This window comes from Hippocampus bargibanti, linkage group LG12, assembly GCF_051943395.1.
Source record: "Hippocampus bargibanti isolate YZ-2025 linkage group LG12, ASM5194339v1, whole genome shotgun sequence".
Classification (NCBI taxonomy): Eukaryota; Metazoa; Chordata; class Actinopteri; order Syngnathiformes; family Syngnathidae; genus Hippocampus; species Hippocampus bargibanti.
In genome coordinates this window covers 7,650,090-7,664,799 of record NC_142745.1, presented here as the reverse complement: position 1 = coordinate 7,664,799, position 14,710 = coordinate 7,650,090, and the positions used below count along the sequence as shown (strand labels likewise).

General features: G+C 41.4%; 1 protein-coding gene across 1 annotated transcript in view; it reads right to left on the bottom strand.

Moving 5' to 3' along the window:
* LOC148890268 (RNA-binding motif, single-stranded-interacting protein 2-like) overlaps positions 1 to 14,710 on the bottom strand; it is a 33,882-nt gene that overhangs the window by 5,650 nt on the left and 13,522 nt on the right. The window contains exons 3-13 of the mRNA XM_089009761.1: positions 12,213 to 12,271; positions 10,318 to 10,409; positions 5,776 to 5,933; positions 5,620 to 5,699; positions 5,422 to 5,531; positions 5,267 to 5,310; positions 3,499 to 3,592; positions 3,372 to 3,422; positions 3,180 to 3,290; positions 1,812 to 1,892; positions 728 to 815 (exon numbers count right to left, since the gene is read on the bottom strand). Coding sequence (XP_088865887.1) covers positions 735 to 815; positions 1,812 to 1,892; positions 3,180 to 3,290; positions 3,372 to 3,422; positions 3,499 to 3,592; positions 5,267 to 5,310; positions 5,422 to 5,531; positions 5,620 to 5,699; positions 5,776 to 5,933; positions 10,318 to 10,409; positions 12,213 to 12,271 — 961 coding nt within the window. The 3' untranslated portion in view covers positions 728 to 734. The remainder of the gene's footprint in view (positions 1 to 727; positions 816 to 1,811; positions 1,893 to 3,179; positions 3,291 to 3,371; positions 3,423 to 3,498; positions 3,593 to 5,266; positions 5,311 to 5,421; positions 5,532 to 5,619; positions 5,700 to 5,775; positions 5,934 to 10,317; positions 10,410 to 12,212; positions 12,272 to 14,710) is intronic.

Genomic DNA, 14,710 nt, shown 5'->3' with positions numbered 1-14,710 from the left:
AAATACTGAGAAACATCGATGCATAGTTTTGTAACTTTACATTTTGAGCAAAGATTGGACCTTGAAATTGACATCGTGGATCACGCGACTTTAATTTTCTTTATTAAATGTCATCTCAGATCTTCTCTAAAACAATAAAAGTCGCATGGTGCGATGAGAAGAAAGGAGCGACGGCACAGAGCGTCGATGCGTATGTTGAACGGTCACAGCTTGGAATTGAAGCGGATTTACACGGGACAGGCGATGTGAGACAATCTTTTCATTAATAGATGCTAAACCTTCGTGTTTGCTTTCGACATTTAGCTTGTAGCAGACATGTACATTCTACCACCGGATCCACTGGTGAAAAGGATGTTTCGATCCTCCTCTCATCTAGAACTACTTCATACAACAAAGAGGGTGTAGAAAGTGCTTAAAATTGAAAGACTGTCTGTGTCTTTTGGGTTGTGTCGCAATGTTATTTTTTTTGTTGTTGTTTGACTTCAAGATGACGCAGCTAGTGACTGCTTTTAAACCAGGTCCTGTATTTTGTTTTCCTAATTCTTCCTTTCCTTTACTTCCTTTCATAACTTCGCTGCTGTAAAATGTAAATGTATCCACTGCGAGACTAATAGAGGCAAATCTAATCCAATCCACTTTGTTCAGCAGTTGGTAGCCCCAAATAAAAAAAAAAACCATTCAGATGTTTTCCACTGATTTGCAACGTACCATGTGTCAAAATTCATACCTGAGCTTCACTTGGTGTGTTGGTACGAATAGTTTGTGTGTTCTGTGGGAGTTTCCAAAGCAACTTGTTGCTGTTGACCACCGTTCTCCTAAAAAAATAAATAATAATAATAATTTCACAAGTTGCCTACTTGCCTCTTTAAAAGCAGACTTTGATGTTTACAATACTCTTCAAGTCCCTCGTTTTCATGCTGTTCGCCGCTTGCTACTACCATGCTGTTCCCCATTCGTAAATATTGCCCCTTTTTGCCCGTTGACAGCCAACTCTCATTCTGCAGGTTCCCACCACTATTTCCATTGAATTAAATCACTGACGACACCCCGCAAGCACGGCCTCATGCAGAGAACTGCAAGGATGCTTTCATTCAGAAGTTAATGTTGGCTCTTTCTTTTAGTCTTGTTTTCTTCTCATACATTTCACTAACACGCTGAAAATTGACTTGTAATGGGATGAAGTGAGAAATACAGATAGCCTTCCGTGAGGCGATAAAAAGAACATGATGCCTAATGAAACCAATTGTGCTAAACATCAGTGCTATAACACACTCTAAATGTGTTCGTTACTGCTCTGACACAGCTGCTGTGAATACACCAAATAAACCAATCACCCCCATTTTGGATGTTCAGATCATAAATTAACGAATTCACTGCCAGACGTGCAAAAATGTGTCCACTCCAGTGCCAGGGTTTTTGTCATTTTCATTCAAATTCCAGGACCCACACAATATTGAGTTTTTGGACTACATAAACATTCAATGCAGTGTAAGAAACTTTAGACTCTCTTCTATTATCATAAAAAAGAGTTAATTCCTAAATTATATGGGTCTAAGAGGGTGGCTGTCCAAAATACAATGCAATGCATACATATTGGTTTATGCTAACATGGACAAAAGGAAAATGCCGCCCCCCACCATTAAATTCGGGAATGGCAGTGAATGAGTGAGACCGTCAAAAATAATGCAATCCACATGTTCTTCCTTTTGGAAAATATTACGTCGTGATCGATTAATTTTGTACCATTCATTATATACTATAACATGCACACATGATGTCACTCACATACATAAGAGTATACATATAAATACCTCTACTGGGACATTGGAAGGAGGCACTGGGGTGTACTGGGGGATGTAGGTCCCCTGCATAGTTGTGTTGGCCGGAATATACTGTGTGGCAGAAAACAAAAGGATGGAAACCGAATTAGGACTTTAAAGGAAGCATCATCATTGATTTTTTTTTTAATCTCAAAATGAAGTACCCCTAACGTAAAGGACAACCGACGTCACTTTTTTGTTTCTTAACTGACATCAGAAAAACGTTTTATAACATCTAAAATACCCAAAACATGCAGTATGATATTTTTAGTCAAATGCAAAACACCAATAAAAATGACTTAAAGTGTCGAAAATCTGCAAAAAAATGAGCTGCGAATTGGGCATTTTGAGATAGTCCCGCCCCCAGTTCGTGACGTCACGCCAAGACGTCTTGCATTGCTGGAGAATCCAAACAATGGCTTCAGATTCGATTCGGAGAATATGCTTTCTTGTTACACATCCAGTTATGAATATGATTCAAATAGTTCTGAAGAGGAAAGCATACATGTTTGAAATCGATTAAAGAAGTCCTTCCGTGTCAGTTTGAGGCATCTGGACTGCAATGTAGCGTCCCACAAAAGAGGCAGAAAAATGGCGACCAGCTCCTGTGAGGAATGAATCAGCCCGTTTCCACAGGCTGATAAATTCCTTCCATGGAGCTTGGACTCCCTCTTCTGGCGGCTTTTGGGTGCAACACAAGGTTTTCAAACCAAACAGTACAGCAAAATGCATTGACGTGATGGAAGGACGCTACAATGCGTCTTTTTTACGGTCAGGAGGCGGTCCTTTACTGACGTCACGTACGGACTCGTCACCAACTCAAAAACAAGACTTCTGAATGTTCAGCACGAGTCTTAAAACGTAAAATATAGCTATATGCGGCGGAATCTTATTAAAATACGGCCAGTAGAAGTCATTTGAAGCCATTTTACAAATTATGGACACAACTTGTCCGGAGACGTCGGTTGTCCTTTAAAGGTCCTCAAGACAAGGAAAGTCACCATTTTGAATTTTTCGAAAAAAATGTCACAACTTGTCAGAAAAGCCAATGAGAATCACTTATTCACAACCACCAAGATGTCTGTGTAAGCTCTCAGTCGTACAGGAGTGGTCCATCGATGAAAACGTTTCTTCAGCCGTTATCTGTACTTCTTTGAAGGTGTCGGATGTTTCGCTTCTTATCCATGAGGCTTCGTCAGCAAACTAAAATTTGCTGGTAGCTCTGGCCCAAATTTTAGTTCGCTGACGAAGCCTCTTCGATAAGAAGCGAAACGTCCAACACCTTCAAAGAAGTACAGGTGACGGCTGAAGAAACCTTTTCAACCACCAAGATGTACATGATAGAGTGTCGATACTCACTGTTCCCGTGCTGCCAAGTGAAAGGTGGCTTAGCTGCTGGGCGAGAGGTCCCATCATAGATGTTGGCTGGATGGACATAGCGTGATCCATTGTTGGGGTAAGAACTGTACCCTGTGGATGCAATCAGACCCTGGTGAGTAACAAGACCTACGCAAGGTCAAAATGACCGCGATGTAATGAAAAGCTACTCACAGCTGGCTGCATGAGGTATGACTGATGGTGCATCCAGGACGGACTATGCACCTTTCCGTGAAGGAAAAAATGACAGTAGTTGAGTCTGTGCAGTCAATATTTGGAGAAAGTGAGTAAAATACAACACCTGGTAGGATGAGACAGGAGAATGCATGTAAGGTGAAAGAGAGGTCTGGGCGATCATCCGGTTTGGAGCCAGACTGTATGGTGAGGAGTAGAAGCTGTCGAATACATGAATACAAAAACATGAAGCACATCCATTGAAGAAGTTCATCAGCTGCTAAAATAAGTGTATATTGCACTGCATCTTTAATCTCCAATCCGGGTTGAGAATTATCCATCAGAAGAAAAAAAACAATATTATACAACACAATACCATATATTAAACATGCATATCATCAACAAACTTGTATTAATGAAATAACACATGATAAAAATATTCAGCATCTGCTTTTCCCAAAACATATTCGTTCTTAGTGAAAAATCAAGCCTTTGGCTCCAACCTCAAACGCTTTAGCCGTGTCCGCTGAATGAGACACTATTCTTCTGAAAATTGGATTCTCATGTATAGGTTTTTTCCCTTACTCTGAAAAGTTCATCCAGAACTTAAGCAATTCCATTGCCATTTAGTGGTTAGGATTCACTGCTTTCACCCCCCACAGCCTGAGTTCAATTCGCGGTCAGGGAACCAATTGAAAAACTCAAATGGAAATTAGCTAGTCTGTTGTTTATAACGCGTATGATACTAAGCTAAAATTAACTGTCAGAGGACTGTATATTTTCAGTTAAACTATTTTATGAATGCCAGGAAGATCGCGTACACAGCTGTGAGGCCTTTTCTACCAGAAGCAGAAAAGGGTCTGTCTCCTCCAAAAATGTTCCTTAATCTTCTACTTCTTTAGCGGCTAACCATAAACAAGGGGGGACTTCATCCAGCCTGTGTGTGACTCACTATCTTGACTGTAACTCGTAAGTCTGCCAAAACACTCCATTCATAAAGAAGGGCAAGTAGAAGCAAGGAGAAAGGTTACAGCAAAATAACAGCTTTGTTGAAGTCACCAACTGACATAGATGTGCCAAAGAGGTCTAATCTTTGTGCAGTCATATTTGTTATTTAGTTTTTTTTTTTTTTTGTTCTTTTGACTTCAAGAGGGCGCCGCGAGAGTGGCTGCCTTTCCAGCAGCTCATGTGTTTTGTTTTCTACTTTCATTCCTTTCATCACTTTGCTGCTGTGAAATGTAAATTTCTCCACTGGGAGACTAATAAAGGCAAATCCAAATCCAAACCTACCAATGGCTACGAATCCCTACTTTTTCGAGCCGCAAAAATCTATCATCTCTAAGCTTCTTCCACCAGGAAGATATGCCACTCAGCGGATATGTTGTGGAAAGCACAGAGAAGCGCTAGTCGCCAGTTAGCCCACAAGCTAGCAGGTTTGGGTAAATGACTCACAAATGTGGCGGCTTGCCAATGACACAAACGTGTGAGATGATGGGGGAAGGGGGATTCATACTGGGGATCAAAGTGTGTTACTTGGCACCGTTTTCGCCAAGCCACAAAAATCAGTTAAAAAGAGAATTATGAAAAATAATATGTTTGATCTCCACAAACCACTACACTGCTCAGTTCTTAGTCATTGCAACTGTTTTCAGCGCTCGCCTTCAAACGTATACGGTATTTAGAAGCAAATATCTGAATTTACATTGCATGTACATGGTCTTCCAATGTTAAGGCTGTATTGTATTGTACATTAAGAGTTGTACACAAACCGAGGCCAAAATAACCTCAACATCTCAGCAGGGGGCAGCATTGTAGCAGATTTGAGCTGCTGGCCCCCCTGACTTTTTTTCGTGTAGGTTGGGACTGTTTTCACTCAGGGCCTGCATACCACTCACCCATTTTGTAATGCCGTGGGGTCATACGCAAGCGTCATTCCTCCCTGGGAAAACAATGTGGGATTCAGAACCACTGAGGTCATGCAGACAGCAGTGCATTCAAGCTCAAAACATTACTAGTACAGAAAAAAAGTTCAAATGTGAACGTCACTGACCGTCTCCCCGTCTCTGGCCCAGGGCCTTCCGTTGGGGAGGTACTTTCCCTGGTTCTGCCTCTTTTTCTGACCTCCGTCGGCAAATTTACATAATAACGGCTCCGTGGGCACTGGGAAAGCAGAATATCAAACAGTTGAAGACGGGCAACAACAAAAGCAATGTCAAGAGCGCAAACCAAGAAAAATGATCTGACATACCTGGAACTCCTGGTGGAGTCTTGATGAATTTGCCGTTGAAATGTTGAATAATGGCCTCACACTTTTCCGTCGACTCCATCCTGAAATAACAATAAGCAAAGAGATAAACATACTCCCACACATTTTCTCTTAATTATTTGAATTCATGTGTCTGACCTGGCGAATCCCACACCGCGACTGGTCCCGTTGGCGTCTCGTAGAATGCGTGTGGAAATTACTTGGCCAAAGGATTTGAGCATGCTCTCCAGCTCTTGCTCATCCATGGACACCGGCAGGTTGGAGATGTACAGATTGGTGGGGTCCTGCTCCTGTTGCTATTTGGCAAGTGAGGGTTACAAATCACATTTTTAGTTGACATATTCCTTCACGCACCATGTTCAAATATGGTAGGAAAATTCCAGTCTCAAATCCCATTAAACCCAAGTTCGGAACAAGAACGAACGGCAGAGTTCCTCCAAACTTGAACGGCTAAGAACAGAAATATATATCTTCTTACCAGATATCCAGATATACCATAATTTCCGGACTATAACCCACGACTTTTGTCACAAGCTTTCAACGCCGCAGCTTATGCAATAATGCGGTCGATTTTTGCATTTCTTTCTAGCGGCCGCCAGGGGAACTTGAGCACAAAAGGTAAGAGTGAGACAGGGTGAATATATGTGCAGAGAAAGACGCAAGTTTAACGTAACTTTGCATGTGAATAGTGCATTTAAAGTGGCCCTCCCAGTTGAATGGGAGGCTTGGATGACCAGTGGCAAACCAGAAATCGTTTACCAAAACCGGCCGTGGACGAAGAGCAACTTTTTCTCAAGTCCTGACAGCGTGGAGCAGTGTGAAGAAAATTAACCATCACCAACGGGTTTCGAAAAGCCGGTCTGCTGCGTGACGGAGACGACAGCACAATTTCTGGAGTGACTTGACCTCAGGATGGAAGCGACAACGAAAGAGAGAATGAGAGCGTGTGTGGCGACTTGCTGTTTTTGTAACCAGCCCTGTTAGTGAGTGCTAATGTGTTTCTTCCGTGTCTCAGTGACTTGGTATGTTTTTGTACCCAGACCTGTTAGCAAGTGCTAACGTGTGCTGCTGTGTTACTGTGGTGTCTCAGTGACTTTTACCGAAATGTTTTTTTAACCAGCCCTGTTAGGGCTGTGTTACTACCATAATGCTTGTTGTGTGACTGCCGTGTTACCGGCACTGTTTTGAAAGAAAAGTTAAGGTACATTATTTAAACTTTTTTCAGTATACCGTCTTTCTTTATAAACATGCGGCTTAAAGACAGGCGCGGTTTATGTATGTACACAATGTTTTTTCCTTTAAAAATGTACTGGGTGAGGCGCTCTATAGTCTGGAAATTACGGTATATCTATCTGGTCAGAAGATGATGGCGCAAAAGATGACAGAGCCAGGGGGGAGTAGTACCATTGCAAATCAAAGCGAATCACCCAAAAAAATGAAAACAAAAAAAGTAATAGCAGTCTGTTTTTGGGAGGCTTACAAGAAAGGGAAAATAAGTGGTGGTTTTATATCAGGCTATTTTAGAAGTACAGTACCTTTAAGCTTGAGTTTGTACCCATCATTTGTGTCTCCTTGTCGCTCCAAACACTGTATGAATATGTGTGTGTGTGTGTGTGTGTGTGTGTGTGTGTGTGTGTGTGTGTGTGTGTGTGTATCCATGTGGGTGTGTTTGTCTGTGTGTGTGTGTGACTGTTTACCGCCACTGTAATGATAGCCTTTGTGCCATTAAATTAAGCCTGTTACAACTGGATTTTTCAAGATGTTTACAGCCTTGATTTATTTGACCTACAACATTTTAGATAATTGAGATTTTTTTGGTCCATGATGAGATTTAAAAAAAATCGTAGCTGCATTCGTGAACTTTTTAACACCTGAATATTCCACTCCCATGATTGTACCGAGTACCGTCTTGACACATTAATCCTTTTCAAAGTAGATTCAGTAATAATGCCCAATATGAAACATTTGTTAAAAATCTGTGTAAATGTAGAGTGTAACCCTGACTAATTTGTCACTACACTACTGGTGCATCCATTGATTTTACTAAGCTGTCTGTCACTTATAAAATTCTTAATGCACTCATTAATATACTCACACATGCAAATAAGAATTTGTCAACGTGCACACTGCGGCAAAATGTTATCTAATTAAGAAATATTGACAGCTGCGCATGTATTAGAGCAAAGAGATTATCCTCTGCACATGAAGTTCTGGCACTTAATTTTTGTGCCGCTTGCCGGAAAGTGAAACCGTCTGAGACTGCAAAGACGGAAGAAGTCAGGCATGAAGTTAAAGAGTTCACAGAGCAACAGAAGCCTGGCAACGAGGAGCAAAGAGGACGGGCGAGAAGGAGGAAGGGAAAACGTGAAGAGGAAAAGGGAGGGTGGGATGAATGAGGGGTTGAATATTTGGTTCTGGAGGAGGAAATGACAGGATAGGAAGGAGTGGGAGTTTTGACTAATATGAAAGCAGGATGGCTGAAAAGAGCATACAGTACATGTATCATCCCAAAGACAGCATTCTTTCATCTCTTCCTCTCTGCCTAATCATTACACTTATCAAAAAGTGAATAACATTTCTAATCATGGCCGACAGATTCTGTCACGTGAAACAATTCCATTTCAAATACAGTGATAACTCAGCTTGCGAACGCTTTAGCTCACGAACTTTTCGCTTTACGAACATTAAATTCACAAGAATATAATCTTGGCATACAAACTAGTTTTCGGCGGACGAACCAAACCACACAGCGCCACGGTGGCTGGCCAACTAGTTTTCCACATCCCCTTAGAGTGCAGACGTGGTTTGCAGACCCCACTACAGGCTAGTGTTAAGCTGAAGAGGACACAGAAGGAAATTACGGTCGAGCAGAAGGACATCATCGAAAAACACGAACAAGGTGTGCGTTTGTGTGACTTAGCGTCCCAGTACCAGTATGCTAAGTCGATCATTCATACGTGTGGCTAAGGGTGTTTCTGTGTTGTTTAAGCAACGGTCTCAGAAGAGATTGAAAAACATCTGTTGATTTGGATTAACGAAAAGCATCTAGAGGCAACTACATCAACGACCATCGGTAAATAAAATGACTTTATTATACAGTATGATTTATTGATTTAATTATAATACAATAGCACATTTATTATGCATAAAATAAGGTATATTTTGTGTAGTTTCAAAGATTATTTAGTAGAAAATTATGTTTTATGGGGACCTGGGAACGGATTATTCTCATTTTTAATGGTTTCTTATGGGAAATAAATGTTTGGCAGATGAACTTTTCGCCTTACGCACACTTTCTGGGAACCAATTAAGTTTGTAAACTGAGGTATCACTGTAGTGAAAATATCTCTCTTGAGTAATGACACCAGTGAGCACAGATTGTTGAGTGTATCGGTTATCTTGAACTCAATTTCTGATCAGGGTTGCTTCTATTGTCTTCCAAGACACACCGTATTTTCTCGGTGATTCTCATCATTCTGGGTGCGGCACTTCAGCAATAACCACGTAACATAGTGGCAAACTGTTGGAGGTCATTGGTGAAGTGTAATTGTGTAGAGTGACAAATAAAAACCACCTCCCTTTTCATACGTATTTTATTTACCCACTGCCTCTGCTAATTTCATTCGCTCAAATACCAAACTCAGAGCACGTAATACAGTTGGCGCCAGTCCATTCTTTGTGAGCATCATGTGAGGAGTGCCGTTCTATGTTAGCCCCATTTGCACAGGGAGGGACAGCAAAGTAAAGCTTGTTTTAATTGTGTCAGTGTGTTCCACAGGCACTATAAAATTGTTTTGCTCGTCCTGCACCCTCGAGGCTGTGGTCGCCCTTTCAGAGCCGATGTGCATTCAGTGTACATTTATCTAAACGTTTGGTCCATTTTGCTTTCTGGAAAATATAACAAAACAAGCCACGGTAAAGATAAAACGGTCGATAGCAGCACTTTTTTGTGTTGTATGAATATCACATTCTTCTTATAAACTGAAGTAACCTAGTAGCTCAGAAGCAGCTGTGTATATTTAGGCTTATATGGTGGTGATCAACACGACTGCTGGAGCACAAACTGCCTGGGTGAGTCACATTGTGGTATCGAGTTACACTTGTCTGGTATGGAGATGCACGATATTACATGAAGTTAGGGTGCAGATCGTTTACAGTGCAGAGGGATAACCTGGTGTTACTTTACAGTGGACACAGGGGGGATGGGAGAACTCGGGGGGGGTGAAGTGAATTCAGCACGGGTGCCGGCCTCAGGCCTTGGGCCCAGACGGTGGACAATGCCAAGCCATTGTAACTGCACCATTGACAGTGGCTTTAGTGGCACCCTCCCCTGTGTTCCCTCAATGGGGAGCCGGAGAGCCAAGGGGATCAGCTTAATGGGCCGACAAGAGTTGCTTTGACTGCAGCAGACACCCGCACAAAGAGATCTGGACAAGCGCTAACAACGGGAGCAAGTTAGCAACGTACACAAGCAAACAGAAGCTGGTGTGCAGAGAATAAAGAGAGAGAGACTTGTGAGAGGCAAATAAAGACAATACAACAGGGCTTGGCATTGACATGTGACTGCCACTGTAAATAACACAGTGGGGTTGTCAAGTAGATTCGCCAAGATATCATAGCAGCTTGAATGGGCCCAAATGAAGCTAAGGTGGGATTTGAAAAAAGTACATGCAATCTTACTTTGGCCATCTGTGCCTGGACGCCACTTGATTTTAGAGCCGTAACGGCTTTCTGAGCTGCTGCTGGACTGTCAAAGTCCACAAAGCCATAGCCTGTCAAATACACACGTACATATCAAGACACAAAGCAAAATGGTCAACGTGTTTTACTTCATAATGTTCCATAATCAAGGTTACAACTAATGGCAGCGAGCTAGGAAAAATGAAAGAGGAGAACACATATGACCTTAAAGGACAACCGACGTCACTTTTTTGTTTTTTAACTGACACCAGAAAAACGTTTTATAGCATCTAAAATACCCAAAACACGCAGTATGATATTTTTAGTCAAATGCAAAACAAAAATAAAAATGACTTCAAGTGCGCCAAGACGTCTTGCATTGCTAGTGAATCAAAACAATGGCTTCAGATTCAGAGAATATGCTTTCTTGAATATGATTCAAATAGTTCTGGAGAGGAAAGCATACATGTTTGCAATTGATTAAAAAATTTATTTGTGCCATTTTGAGACAACATTGGGGGAAAATCTCTCACCCAAAAAAAGAGGCACAAAATGGCGACCTCCTGTGGCCACCTCCGTTTCCACAGGCTGAAAATTCCTTATATGGCGCTTGGACGCCCTCTTCTGGCCTTCTGGCGGCTTTTGGGTGCAACACGAAGTCCCCAGACCAAACAAGTACAGCAAAATACATTGACGTGATGGAAGGACCGCGACAATGCGTCTTTTTTACGGTAAAGGGCGGTCCTTTAGTGACGTCACGTACGGACTCGTCACCAACTCAAAAACAAGACTTTCTGAATATTCAGCGCAAGTCTTAAAACGTAAAATATAGCTATATGTGGTGGAATATTTGTAAAATACGCTCAGTAGAAGTTATTTGAAGCCATTTTACAAATTATGGACACAACTTGTCCGGAGACGTCGGTTGTCCTTTAAAAGTTTTGACTATTTTTCGGTGTATAAGGCACACCGGAGTATAAGGCGAACCCCCAATGAATGGTGCTTTTTCAAACCTTTTCTATACTGTATATAAGACGCACCGGACTAAAAGGCGCAGATGAATTCAAAGGGTTTTCCAAATATAATACATATAAATACATAAAAGTTTTCCAAATACAGTAAAGTCTCGTTATATCGATATTCAAGGGAGTCCGAAAAAATATCGATATAACCGGGACTATCGATATATCCGACCCTGTTTGCATGTAATTTTCTCCGTGCGTGCATAGAAATAGTATCGATATAACCGGGACTATCGATATATCCGATATCGATATAACGAGACTTTACTGTATAAGGCACACCACATTATAAGGCACTAAAGTAGAAGCTGGGGTTACGCACCATTTCTTCTACAGGGGCAAATGGACTTGGTTACTTCACATATAAGGTGCCCCTGCGTATAAGGCGCAGGGTCATCTTTTGAAGAAAATCAAGGCTTTTAGGGTGCCTTATACACCGGAAAGTATGGTATTCTGGTCTAATAAGTATCTGAAAATGGGATGGGGTGGATGTTCCCCTGGTTAGTGAAGTTACTCCATTGATAACATTTTATACACCTTGATAAATATCAACGGGCTCGAATTAAAAAAATAAACAGTCTTTAATTCTATTTGAACGTGATTACATTTAGCTGACGCTACTGCTCTTGAAATGGAGCGCATTTGCTTTTGTTTAAATGAGGCCGGTAATGTTAAATTGTTTGGCTTTGATTGCTGTTTTCAAGTAAAAAAATGTATTTTAAATAATAATAAATAATTTGTTGTTTGGGGGATATTTTACATCGAAAAGCTGTTAAAATGTCCATTCTATCGTTACATCCACTATCAACCAGTTTGCTGTCTTAAAAATTAGGCTTCATGATGCAATTTTGCTCTGAAAGTTTAGCAACTCACCTTTACATTTGTTGGTGGTTTTATCCAAGATGGCCTTGGTCGACACAATCTTGCCATACCTTTTTTCAGACACAGAAAAAAAACATCCTGTCAGTGACTGATGACAAGGAATCTGCTCCTTCCACATGCATAACGATCTTTTCACACTTCCTCAGAGTGCATACCAACATAAACACGCATGCATCGCCTTTTCGTCACAGACAGCTATGTCCACATCCACCCTTCCTTCTGGGGCGGGGGAGGGAGGGTGGGGTTGGTTCTGGCTTTGTTTTTGACAGGTGCACGCCTGCCAAGACTAAAGACAATTTGACCCAAACACCTCTATGAATCCTATGATAGTTTTCCTATGAGGTGTTGTTGCTATTTGACAGGGTTTTTAAGACACATGAACATAGAGTATGAAGCTTCAATAAAAGACTGTGACCAATGCGACGGAATATAGGCACAAGCATTTCCAGCATCATTCATATCTTGTGTGGGGGGTTAATGAGGAGTGTGTCCACTTTGCGGTATAATAGATTGTCCCTTCCTGACTGTTGTATTTATCCAAAGCAGGAGGCTGGTCTTGCTTCTCTTTGGGCGACGTGGTGTCTGGGCGGATTGTAACTTGATGCTTCACCCCCTCCATTTGGCCTTCCTTCCCTCACTCGCCCTCCTCCTTTTCCACCCTCACATCACAGCGCCCAGCTGGGTCCTACAAGCCTGCCTTTTCCTGGTGGCCAGATGATTTGGATGTGTCCCATGTGTCTCTTGACACCTCACTCTGGTATTTTCTTGTACTACTCAGTGTCATAGCTCCATGTCTTTGGTTTCCTCTACTTAGACGTCTAAATACATTCAAGCCAGCCACAAGGCATTCGGTTACACACACAGTGTTGCAAGAAAGCCTGACACTACACTGTAAAATCCAGTCGGGAAGCGTTTATATTTCATCGGTATATGTTTGTTTAGTATTTAATGAAAAGCCATCTGACAGCTCTAAGTGGTGTGTGACAGTAGAGCGCATTGACATCATGATTAGGTACATGCGAGCATTGTACGTGCCAATCTAGATTTTTATTCAGGCGATTCTGACAGGGGTTACAGCAGGTGTCGTTTCAGAGCATGTAACCCCAGGAACTTTTAATGAATATTAATCCAACTTGTAATCGATAACATTTTAGATTGGTTGAAAATGTTTAAACATGTTTTTTTTGCCTGACAGTGGCCAAGGAAGTTTGCCAATTTTAATATTGGGTACGCATTTATTTCCCCGTATGTATTTTAGTCAGAATGTGATTTTATTGTAAATTCACAAATGAAAATGAAAATGATTGAAAAATGCAATAACTAATCCGATTTACTAGAATTGTCACAAACCGATGGACCCTAGTATGCTGTGAGCGGTCTGGTGGGAAATTATGCAATTTCATATCCATTTATTTCCATTCATACCAAGGAAAACTGTCATGAGCCCCTTTTAGTATTTCAGATTTATGTTAGTTTGAATAAATCTAGATTTTAAACGGACTGATTTAATTTGTCAGTAAATTTCAGATGAAATTATATTTCGTTCAGTATTTCTATTTGGGGCTGTCCTGTGAGAGTCTTCTTATTTGAAGTGGTTGCCTTGGCTCATTAGATATTGGGAAACAGTGATACTTTATAATGGGGGGTTTATATACCAGCGAGCCAATTAATTATTTGGATGTACTATCAAAATATTAAACAGATCTCAATGTGAGAAACCCTCCAATAATATGGAAGTGAATATTGGAACTGTATAGTGCCACTTAGCAGTTTTTTTGACAACGATACTAGTGCAGCGTGTTCTACCGGAAACAAATTCCTTGTGTGTTTTACATACTTGGCAATAAAGATGATTCTGATTCTGATTCATGAATGTCTATGAATAAAATAAATAAATACATTTAAAAAAGCAAACAAAAAAGCCGCCCGTGATATGTGTCTTTGTTTGTGGTATGACAAGAAAAACAAAAACAACGTTTCATGTGTCCATGTTTGCCCTGCCGGGAACACCGGACCAGTTCAAAAGTCCGAAGGCTTTGCTTATGTGACCTTCCACTTAACCCGAGACGCTTCAAAAGCTCACAAAACTGTAGAGGCCACACACACTTAAAAGACAGTCACGGCCCACATACAGCTGCTTGACATTCTTTCCCAGCAGGCGGTACTACTCTTTTCCCACTCATTCATGTTTCCGCTTAAAAGGAGCCCTCCCAATCACGTCAGTCCCCTCTTCACATTTCTCTTGCCACACAATGACTTCTCTGTCGGCCGTCTGCTTTTACAATCAAGTTCCGGTGTTTCACAGACCAACCACAGATTTCTGCTTCACTTTGATTGCTGCGGCTTCGACAATAGGTTGTACACATGCTGTGCTAATATGGCTCGGAGGATTTGACGCTTTCTCTGGGGTGCAATGGTGCATCAAAATCAGGCAGAGGGGTAAGACTACACTTTTCAAGTCCAGAATTAGAGTAAGGGGCGCCATCAGA